Source organism: Nerophis ophidion, linkage group LG09 (assembly GCF_033978795.1).
Source record: "Nerophis ophidion isolate RoL-2023_Sa linkage group LG09, RoL_Noph_v1.0, whole genome shotgun sequence".
In the NCBI taxonomy this organism is placed as follows: domain Eukaryota; kingdom Metazoa; phylum Chordata; class Actinopteri; order Syngnathiformes; family Syngnathidae; genus Nerophis; species Nerophis ophidion.
Genome location: NC_084619.1, coordinates 60068212 through 60080026, shown reverse-complemented (window position 1 = coordinate 60080026; position 11815 = coordinate 60068212). Strand labels below are relative to the sequence as shown.

Genomic DNA, 11815 nt, shown 5'->3' with positions numbered 1-11815 from the left:
CTGGGAATCATGAGCTGTGTTCTTAAAAAAAATAAAATGAGACTCGAACGATCGTCGATTATGGGCAAACAAATCGAATTCGACAATAGAAAAAAATCTTTATTCAAAGACATCTGTAGGATAGACTCTTGCCAATACTCTGAGGCACGCTAGCAACTGCTTAAGTCTAGGTACGGTACGTCTTCCATACATCAACGTCCGGGCCTAAGCACTTCCTCCCCAGCTTACACTGTGTGACAGTATTGCAAGTCCGCATGGATCGAACGGATAAAAGCCAGATTATAAGTTTAACGCTCATTGATGAGGCAGTCTGAGTGCTGAGGGAAATCAAAGTCAAATATGTCAAAGCTTTACGGAGGTGGAGGCTTCTAGAACAGAGAGCTTCAGACTGCTACTGTATGATGCGTGCATATCAATTCTCCATCAGCACCAGCGCGGAGGAGCTTCTCAAAGGTCTTTTTGAAGACTCTTTCAAGGCCGTGTCAACGCGTCAAGTCATGAGCTAAGTATGGCGCAACCTCTGCATTTTGTTTGACGCCTCTCAAGTACCCGCCTCGTTTGGTTGAAATTGATCCGCAGCGCCTTCGGCAACTAGGACGCGGGAATTTGCGCCACAGTTTGTTCAGACGGATTCGCAACAATGACCGTCGGTTGTAAATTGCTCTTTTTTTTTCAGGAGCTAGAAAAATCTGGGACAAAGTTGATGAATGATCGTTAGTAGAAAATCATTCGATAGTTTACCTTAAGTTTTGTTGTTCTTTTAAATTGATTAATACCTTTTTTTAGGGCCATTGCAGACTGGTGTGGCTTTCGGAGTCTGCTTGCCCCGCAGGGGTTGGCGTCCGAGACTGCGTGTCTGGAGTTCTTGGGTCTCGCCGCCTGCCCGTTCTGGTTGCCCTGCCTGCTCAGTGGGGGCATACTGGGTCTAATCCCTGTGAGCGCAGCCTGTGGTGGCGCCGCAGTCTGTCGTGTGGCATGCTGCAGTGTTGCGTGGTAGCCAGCTGCTGGGGTAGTGGCGTTGTGTTTTTTTTTTTTTTCTTTCCTCAGTCGGAGGCTCCCCTGGGGTAGATGCTAGATGTCCCATATCCGTGCTGGGCGGTCCTGTTGCGGCCGACTTGACGGGCCCGGTTGCTTGTGGGACGGTCTTTCTGCCTTTCTCTCCCTTGCTTTGTTCCTAGCCCAGCGTGTCTGTCTACGACCTGCCGCTGGCACGGCGTGCCCGCTCTGTGGGTCTTGTCGCTCGCTGGCCTGCCTGCGTGGGGCCATTGGTCCCTTGTTAACTGCTTTTTTGGGTTGGGCTTTTTGGGTGGCTGGGGCCATACTTTGGCTACCGCACACACTTGGAGTCAATTCATACATAGGCGCATACATAGGTACATACGCACGCACACACAACATACTCGCCAACCTTAAAAACTCAGAATTCAGAAGATGGCGGGGGGTGTTAGTGGGGGTAGTGGGGGTGGAGTCAAAGGCACGCTCCCAATATTGTTGTCTATGTGGAAATCGGGAGAAATTTGGGAGAATGGTCGACCCGGGAGATTTTCGGGAGGGGCACTGAAATTCGGGAGTCTCCCGGGAAAATCGGCAGGGTTGGCAAGTATGACACACACACATACATACAGACATAAAGATATACATACATACACACATACATAAATACATACATACCTACCTACCTTCCTACATACACATATATATATATATATATATATATATATATATATATATATATATATATATATATATATATAGACACATACATACATATAAACATATATATATATATATATATATATATATATTTATACACACAAACATACATACATACAATACATGTCTACATACATACATAAATCATACATATACACACACACACACACACACATATATATATATATATATATATATACATATATACCATATATATATATATATATATATATATTTACAATATATATATATATATATATATATATATATATATATATTAGGGGCGGGCAAATTAATGCGTTAATTATAAGTTAACTCATCAATCTATTAACGCCGACATATGTTGTTTACATGCTTTTATTTTGTTAACGCCTTTTCTTAACAAGATGGCGTCGCCTGGACAGGCTTCGGCGTCGAGGGGCTCTTGGTAAAAATGGAATATTTGGCAAAAATACCGGACAATTCTGCAAATGTCATGGCTGGCTTACAGCGTGGTCACTCCGGGATCACTTACGACCGCCAGACAATTCTGGATGTGGATAGATCGGGCCGTTTTGGACTGAATGACGCGTGCTTGCTAGACCGGCTAGCTAGCATGGGAATACTTTGCCGGCTACATCCAGCGGCCTGTGAAGCAGCGGAGTATATGTGTTGTCTGTCTATTTATGAATAATGCAGACGAGGAGTGTTGGCTGAGTTCTTAACGTTTACTTTCAGAGCGTGCATATCACAACATACAAGATGCCGTCATGGCGACACAACCTATACCGGGCTACCGCGCATGCTCGTCACTCCTGTTGCATGCTGGGTAGGGTAGTTCTTTTTTCCCTGGCTCATAAAATCACAATATAGTACCATGTATATGCGTTCAGTTTATCAAAACACCAAGCAAACAATCGGAAAATTCCCATCATATCAATTCCTAGATATGGTCATAATTATTTTAAGTGCACTACGCAGAATAACCACAATATTATTAATATTGCTACTACGGATAATTTGATCAAAAATTCCCTAAAACAGCCCACTAGCTATAATATAGGTTTTTTAAACATAAGATCCCTGATAAAAAACAATGTTCCTGCTGTTACCTCAGAAATTGCCTGTTCAGATGTTATGATTGTAGCTCAGAGATTTGTATGTAGATTATATTTATTTTCCATAACAAACAGGATAACTTAAATACCCTGGCAGTGGCAATAAGCTTAAATGTTTGTATATACATTTTTTTAGTTGATTTTCATAAACTATGCCATTTAACTGCTACTGTTTAACAAGGACTGATGTAAATTGTGTTTGCACAACATGTTTTGGCGCTTTTGTTCATGTGGGAGAATATTCCAATAAAAGTGCACTACACACTACTTTTGAATTCATTATTGGGCTTTGCGTATACAATGCAGTTCATCGCGATTAATCGGAGAAATAGTGCGATTAACTTTGATTAAAATTTTTAATCGTTGCCCAGCCCTAATATATATATATATATATATATATATATATATATATATATATATATATATATATATATATACATATATATATATATATATATATATATATAGTATATATATATATACATATGTATATACATATATTTATATATACATACATACGTACATATATACATACAAACATATACATATTTATATACATACACACATACATACATACATATATATACATACAAACATATACATATTTATATACATACATACATATATACATACACACATACATATATATACATACATACATATATACACATGCGCACACACACACACACACTGTACATACATCCACATGCACATTCACTGTACAAACATACATACTGTACATGCACGTATACATACATGAACTCATGCGTATAAGCACATTATTTTGTACCCTTCGCGTTCATATTTCACTCTTAGTTGCATTTTTGTTGCGTTTCACTTGATTGTAAAATATGTCGATCGAAAGGGGGTGTGACGTTCATATTTTATCAATAGTCCGTGTTTTATCGTTCATAGAAAAAAATAAAAATTCTATTACGTTTTTTAAGGCGGTCTGTCATCACGTTTTTAGCATTCAATCAGACATTATTGTGAGGTTTTGTATTAGCGTCCATAGAAATAGACACATTTTTTTCTCATAATGTGGCCCCCGAGTCAAAACAACCACCACCATGGTGGAAAAAATTAACTCAGTCTCTTCCAGTTATGGACCAGTAATGTAGAAAACAAGACATTTCCAGGTGAACAGAAGGTAGGGCAGCTTTCAGATACTTTCATCAAGGTGTGTCGGGTCACCCACTGTCAGGCCAACGGATAGAAAATCAATGGAAGCCGCGTCTATTTTTACCATCACACACGTGCACAGGGCTCGACATGGCGACGCTTCGCTTAGACGAGTCGCTTCCTCATTTTTCGTCGTCATCAGCAGCCACAGGCGCTTGCAAATCATCACACATTTGACTAATGAGACGGATGACTGAACCGTAATAACACCGTGCTAATGTCCGCTAATAAGACGGAGAATAGTGATTGGCCGGGGGGGACGTGCGGTATCATTTTGATATGATTGTGTGCGGCTCTGACACGGTGGCCTCAGAAATGACAGAACCGTATCGTATTAGTTTGATACCATAGTCTGCCTTTTTGCTAATTAGCAGGCTACTTCCTGGTCCACTTAAGACGATAAAAGATGACCAGACTGTGAAGACTCTTCTTCGGCATTGTAATGCCGGTGTGGTTTTCCCGTGGATGCGTCGAAGCAGAACACAGCATAGGTAAGATAAAGGGTATTTAATAACAAAAGTCTATGAACAAAAATACTGGTGTAAAGAGAAAAAGTAAACAAAAGACGCTAGCGTGAAAGCTAGGCTAAAACAAGGAAAACTAGAACTTGGTACGAGGACACAAAAGAGTAAACAAAACATTTAGCATGAAAGCTAGACAATAAAGTGGCTTGGCGTGAGAGCTAGCGAGAAAATACATACGAATGATGAGAGTCGTCACTGATGCGCGTGGGCAAATTAGGATCCGAGAATGAGTAAACAGAAAAGGTGAGCTTAAATAGGAGGGTGAAAATTAGTAGCAGGTGTGCGGGGCGAGACTAACAGGTGGACTAATGTGTAACCATAGTGATGGACAAAAACAGGAAATAAACGGGTCAGACTGAGAATGAAAAAACAAACACGTGAAGATCTGAGCAGCAGATCGCAACAGTATTCCCCCCCAACAAAAGACAGATACCAGATGTCTTAAAAAACAAACAAAACTTGAACCCCCTCCCCAAAACCAGAAAGTTCACAAACGAAGGGAGGGCGGAGGGAGGCCACGGTGGAGGGTCGCCAGATCGCATGTCCCCGAATCCACCGAGGACACATCATGTGGCGGCGGCGGGTGGAACGCTGCTGCCGAAAAAGTTTTGGCGGGCGACCTCGAAAAGGCCACATTAGTGGCCGCCTCGCAGGATGAGGTGCCCGGCGAGGCGGACGACCCGGGCACGGCCACATCCGTGGCCGACATGGAGGAGGGAGTATCTGGCGAGGAGGATGACCTCGCAGAGGCCACGCCCGTGGTCGACGTGGTGGACGACGCCTCAGCACCGAAATCCCAGCAGGCTTGGAAGCAGCAGACGAGGGTGCGGGGACTGCAGCCAAAGCAGGCCCGAGTGCAGCTGGCGAGGATGATGCGGGTGCTGCAGCCGAAGAAGGCGTCGGAGGCGGCCTGGGAGCCGCAGGAGTCGTCGGAGGCGGCCTGGGAGCCGCAGGAGTCGTCGGAGGCGGCCTGGGAGCCGCAGGAGTCGTCGGAGGCGGCCTGGGAGCCGCAGGAGTCGTCGGAGGCGGCCTGGGAGCCGCAGGAGTCGTCGGCGCTGGTGTGGGCTCCAGCCCCGTCGTCGACGCTGGTGTGGGCTCCAGCCCCGTCGTCGACGCTGGTGTGGGCTCCAGCCCCGTCGTCGACGCTGGTGTGGGCTCCAGCCCCGTCGTCGACGCTGGAGTGGGCTCCAGCCCCGTCGTCGGCGCTGGTGTGGGCTCCAGCCCCGTCGTCGGCGCTGGTGTGGGCTCCAGCCCCGTCGTCGGCGCTGGTGTGGGCTCCAGCTCTGGAGCTGTTGCTGGAGTCGGCTCCAGCTTTGGAGCTGTTGCTGGAGTGAGATCCAGGTTAAAGTCTGTAATTGGTATGAGAACCAGTTCTGGGTCGGAGGCTGGTGTGAGAACCAGGCTAACATCAGTTTCTGGTGCGAGAACCAGACTAGAGTTCAAAACTGGTGTGAGAACCAGGCCCGAAAAAGCTGCTGGTGTGTGAACCAGGCGAGAGTCGAATTCTGGCGTGAAAACCAGGTTAGTGTCATGTGCTGGTGTGAGAACCAGACTGGGAGCAGGTGTCGGCTTCAGCCGAGGAGCAGGTGTCGGCTTCAGCCGAGGAGCAGGTGTCGGCTTCAGCCGAGGAGCAGGTGTCGGCTTCAGCCGAGGAGCAGGTGTCGGCTTCAGCCGAGGAGCAGGTGTCGGCTTCAGCCGAGGAGCAGGTGTCGGCTTCAGCCGAGGAGCAGGTGTCGGCTTCAGCCGAGGAGCAGGTGTCGGCTTCAGCCGAGGAGCAGGAGTCGGCTTCAGCCGAGGAGCAGGCACAGGGGTCTGCCGAGGAGAACTAGGGGACTGGCTGTGAGCAGGACTAGGACTATGATGAGTGATAAGACAAACACTAGGACTCGGGCAAGGACTTGAGAGAGGACCAGGACTTACAATCACACTAGTGCTTTGAGAAGGGCTTGGGCAATGACCAGGACTTACAGTCATACCAGGGCTTGGGCAAGAACTAGGACAAACGGTCAAACTAGGGCTTGGGCAAGGACTTGTTATGGTTTACTAAGGGAGGACGTGACGGCAAACGGACACCAGGTGGCAGTATGTCCAAATATTTATTAATATATATATGTAATAATAAATCAACAGAAAATATACTAAGTAAATGGAGCGTGGCAAAAACTATAGAGTGTATGGTGTTACTCTAAGTGTGTAAATTAACTGAAGTGTGTTTTACCCAAGTGTTGACAAAAGAGAACGCGGAAGTCCGTGGGGCAGGCAGAGGGTTCAGGTCAAACGAGCGAGGAGTCGAGGTACAAAGGAGGCAGTCAGAATCCAGAGGGAGATCCAGGGAAAAGAGTGAGACGCACAGCTCACCTTGCGGGCGACGGAGAATTCTGTGGGGACACGGGAAAAGACACTGAGAACACGTAGAGGTACAGGGCACAGGGAGAGCAGGTTTGCATAACGCAGGGTGATTGCTTACGGTACGCATTTGGAACTAAGTTCCCGCACGGATCCCTGTGTCCACTGGTCTTTTATGCTGCTCATCGTCAGTCACAGGTGTGTCCTGCAGCCGGCTGCGGCGGAGAGTGGGCGCGGTCCGCTTGATGAATGCGGGGGCGTGTCTGGAGTGCGCTGTCGGCGGGTCCTCTGGTTGGACTCGCAGCGGAGAGAGACGCAGAATGCGCATGTCCCACAACAGTATCCCCCCCCTATGGACAGATTCCAGATGTCCTAGAATCTGAACACCCCCAAAAGCAGGAACAAAAATCAAGGGAGGGTGGAGGGGTGAACTGGTGGTGGGTCGCCAGCCCAAGTGTCTCAGAAGCCATCGGGGACAAGTCTGGTGGCGGCGTCGGGTGGACCGCCGCTGCGGCCGGCGAAGTGGACGACCAAAGAACGGTCGACATCTTGGCCGTCGGTAAGGCGGGCGCGAATGGTTCCCTGGTGCAGGCCGCCGGACACGAGGAGGTGGACGGCACTGTAGTGAGGACCGCCGGACACAAGGAGGTGGGCGGCGCCGTGCTGCAGCCCGCCGGACACGAGGAGATGGCTGAGGAGCTGAAGCCAGTGCTACTGGCTGAGGGGCGGGGGTCAGGGCCAGCCTAGGTATGGGTGCTAGCTCACAGGCTAGCCTGGGGACAGGTGCTAGCTCAGGGGCTTGCCAAGGGGCTGGTGCTAGCTCGGGGGCTAGCTCGGGGACTGCCGCTGGCTCGGGGGCTAGCTCAGGGACTGGGGCTAGCTCGGGGGCTGGCTCGGGAACTGACGCTAGCTCGGGGGCTGGCTCGGGGACTGACGCTAGCTCGGGGGCTGGCTCGGGGACTGACGCTAGCTCGGGGGCTGACGCTAGCTCGGGGGCTGGCTCGGGGACTGACGCTAGCTCGGGGGCTAGCTCGGGGACTGGCGCTAGCTCGGGGGCTAGCTCGGGGACTGGCGCTAGCTCGGGGGCTAGCTCGGGGGCTAGCTCGGGGACTGGCGCTAGCTCGGGCGCTAGCTTCGGGACAGGTACTAGCTCGGAGGCTAGCCAGGGGACTGGTGGCTGCGGCTGGGAAAAACGGAAGATAGGTGGGATATCTCGGGCAGGGGGAAGTCTGTCTGGTTGCAGCTGTGCTACCACATTAGCACAGCCACCAGTACAAAAATGAAAAACAGATGGTATAGGTATGGCAGGGGTTTGCCTGGCTGGGTGTAGATGCGCCACCATATCAGCACAGTCACCAGCACTATCCCCTCCTTCCGAACGCGGATGCCAAACGCCTCCAGCTGACTGAGGAATTGTCACTAAGGGTGGGAGGTGGGTGGCCAGGCGCCGGGCAAATTCATCCCTCCCCGTATTGAAATTAAACAGTCCCTTGACGGAGTGTTGAGGGCTATAAAAATGGTCCATGGTGGAGGAAAAAGACATCGTGACAGGGGCAAAAAGGAAGGAGGAAAGGCGAGAAAACAAAAAAAAACAAACAAAAAGTCACTGGGACAGAGCTAAAGTCACTGGGGGCTATGAAAACAACAACAACAACAAAAATACTGTGCCGTCAGGTCCTACTATTTAATTTTTCTGGCGGGAACTTACTGTTATGGTTTACTAAGGGAGGACGTGACGGCAAACGGACACCAGGTGGCAGTATGTCCAAATATTTATTAATATATATATGTAATAATAAATCAACAGAAAATATACTAAGTAAATGGAGCGTGGCAAAAACTATAGAGTGTATGGTGTTACTCTAAGTGTGTAAATTAACTGAAGTGTGTTTTACCCAAGTGTTGACAAAAGAGAACGCGGAAGTCCGTGGGGCAGGCAGAGGGTTCAGGTCAAACGAGCGAGGAGTCGAGGTACAAAGGAGGCAGTCAGAATCCAGAGGGAGATCCAGGGAAAAGAGTGAGACGCACAGCTCACCTTGCGGGCGACGGAGAATTCTGTGGGGACACGGGAAAAGACACTGAGAACACGTAGAGGTACAGGGCACAGGGAGAGCAGGTTTGCATAACGCAGGGTGATTGCTTACGGTACGCATTTGGAACTAAGTTCCCGCACGGATCCCTGTGTCCACTGGTCTTTTATGCTGCTCATCGTCAGTCACAGGTGTGTCCTGCAGCCGGCTGCGGCGGAGAGTGGGCGCGGTCCGCTTGATGAATGCGGGGGCGTGTCTGGAGTGCGCTGTCGGCGGGTCCTCTGGTTGGACTCGCAGCGGAGAGAGACGCAGAATGCGCATGTCCCACAACAGGACTGGGACTAACAATCAAACTGGTGCTCGGGCAAGGACTAGGACAAAGACTAGGACTTACAGTAACACTGGGGCTCGGACAAGAACTTGGGTAAGGACTAGGGTTCGGACTAAGACCACGAGGGGAATCAGTACTAATATTACAAAGGCAAGAAACAAGACTCGGGACCGGACTCGAAACAGGACTCGGACTACGGATCAGTCTACGAGTGGAACTAGGACTACGACGACTACGAGAAAGACTAGGACTACAACTAGAATCAGAACGGAAACTCGGACCAGGACTTGGACTACGACTCAGTCTACAAGTCGGTCTACGAGTAGGACTAGAGCATGGGCTACGAAGAAGGCTGGGACTCGAACTCTGAGAGAGACTGTGACTAAAACTAGAACTAGGGCACAGACGGAACACAGGTGGAGGAGGTCTAAGAGGGCGTGACTTGACCGGGGAGAACACAGGTGGAGGAGGTCTACTAGGAGGAGCTAAGCGTTTAGCGGGCCGAAAAACAGGTAAAGGTGGCCTACATGGAGGTTTTTGTTTAGCAGTTTTAAGAACAGGTAGCGTCTGCCCTACCTCCGCAACACAGCTATAGGCCATAGCCCCCCCCTCCAGACGGGAATCCCAGACCCGTTCCCTGTGGTCAGGGACTGACCATAAGGGAGGGTGGTGGGAGGTTTGGAGGCGGGCAGACCCCTCCCCTCTATATTGTCCAGAGTGTCCCTTTGAAAAGGGAGAAAAAACCTTGGACTTGGGCAGAGAATGAGGTTGACTAGAATAATAAGAAAAAATATCCTGATACTTTTGTATATTATTATAAATGTTATTGTCATTTGAAAATGGCTGAGAAAACGAATCTTCCCCCAAAAATTCCTTGTTGATGACGTCATCATCGGAGGACGGGCTTGCGTTACCGGGGGGCGTCGACGAAATGACGTCATCTGCGCGGGACACAAGTTGGGAATTTGCCCAGTCGGTAAAACTGTTAGCAAAGTGTGTTATTGGGTCCCCAAACAATGGTGTAGGGGTCTTGTGTGCTGACTGTAGGTTGCTGTGTTCGTGAGGAGGGAGACATGGAGTGGGCAAGTCTCTGTCGCCCGACGAAGCCATACTTCGCGGCTTCCGCCTACGCGGACGAGCGCGAGCGCTGCGGGAGGGAAACTCACCGCTCCCGGAACCATCGATCGGAACCAGTTTTCCCTCCAGGTCCCACATCATGCTTTCGTCTGGATTGCATCGGAGAGTTTCAGCCTCCATCGCTCGGAATACCCTCCATGTGCCTTCGTCGAAGGTCTCCTCGTGGTTGCCAGACGCGGAAAAACTTTTTAATGCTCGGATCCTACTGTGAAGACTCTTCTTCGGCATTGTAATGCCGGTGTGGTTTTCCCGTGGATGCGTCGAAGCAGAACACAGCATAGGTAAGATAAAGGGTATTTAATAACAAAAGTCTATGAACAAAAATACTGGTGTAAAGAGAAAAAGTAAACAAAAGACGCTAGCGTGAAAGCTAGGCTAAAACAAGGAAAACTAGAACTTGGTACGAGGACACAAAAGAGTAAACAAAACATTTAGCATGAAAGCTAGACAATAAAGTGGCTTGGCGTGAGAGCTAGCGAGAAAATACATACGAATGATGAGAGTCGTCACTGATGCGCGTGGGCAAATTAGGATCCGAGAATGAGTAAACAGAAAAGGTGAGCTTAAATAGGAGGGTGAAAATTAGTAGCAGGTGTGCGGGGCGAGACTAACAGGTGGACTAATGTGTAACCATAGTGATGGACAAAAACAGGAAATAAACGGGTCAGACTGAGAATGAAAAAACAAACACGTGAAGATCTGAGCAGCAGATCGCAACACAGACAATCTTATATTTTTATATGCGAAGTAAGTACCACGGTTTCAGTGTAGCTCAGACAACTAAAATACAGTTATTTTTAAAGTAAATGTATCATATTTGTTTATTTTCGCCTGTTTGCTAATTAGCAAGCTACTTCCTGGTTTACTGAAGATGATAAAAAATAACAAGAGAATGTTATATTTGTAATCCCGAGGTGAGTACAACGGTTTCCATGTAGTTAAGACAACTAAAAGACATTATAAAGTTATTTTTTTTAAAGTAAATGTATCGTATTTGTATATTTTCGCATTTTTGCTAAATAGCAGGTTACTTCCTGGTTCCCATAAAACGATAAAAGATTACAAGACAATGTTATATTTGTATCTCCGGGGTGAGTAAAACTGTTTTGGTGTAGCTCAGACAACTAAAATACAGTTATTTTTTTAAATAAAATGTATCGTATTTGTGTATTTTTGCCTGTTTGCTAATTAGCAAGCTACTTCCTGGTTTACTGAAGATGATAAAAGATGGGTAGAAAATGTTATATTTGTAATCCAGGGGTGAGTACAACGGTTTCAGTGTAGTTAAGACAACTAAAAGACATTATAAAGTTATTTTTTTAAAGTAAATGTATCATATTTGTATATTTTCGTATTTTTGCCAAATAGCAGGTTACTGCCTGGTTCCCAGAAAACGATAAAAGATTACAAGACAATGTTATATTTGTATATCCAGGGTGAGTAAAACTGTTTCGG

At 47.7% G+C, this 11815-nt stretch overlaps 1 protein-coding gene across 1 annotated transcript; it reads right to left on the bottom strand.

Moving 5' to 3' along the window:
* Positions 1–1043: 1043 nt before the first annotated feature.
* LOC133558727 (skin secretory protein xP2-like) lies at positions 1044–9225 on the bottom strand. Its single transcript, XM_061909877.1, has 3 exons — positions 9007–9225; positions 7295–8917; positions 1044–1252 (listed from the first exon to the last, which is right to left on the bottom strand). The coding sequence occupies exons 2-3, from the start codon at positions 8403–8405 to the stop codon at positions 1044–1046; spliced, it is 1320 nt and encodes a 439-aa protein (XP_061765861.1). The 5' UTR covers positions 8406–8917; positions 9007–9225.
* Positions 9226–11815: the final 2590 nt, after the last annotated feature.

Coding starts and splice junctions, on each gene's coding strand:
- LOC133558727 (XM_061909877.1), bottom strand. CDS start 8,405: ATGTCTTTTTCCTCCACCATGGACCATTTTTATAGCCCTCAACACTCC. Junction 1,253..7,294: donor GGGCTGGCGACCCACCACCA/GTTCACCCCTCC, acceptor GGCCCCACGCAG/GCAGGCCAGCGAGCGACAAG.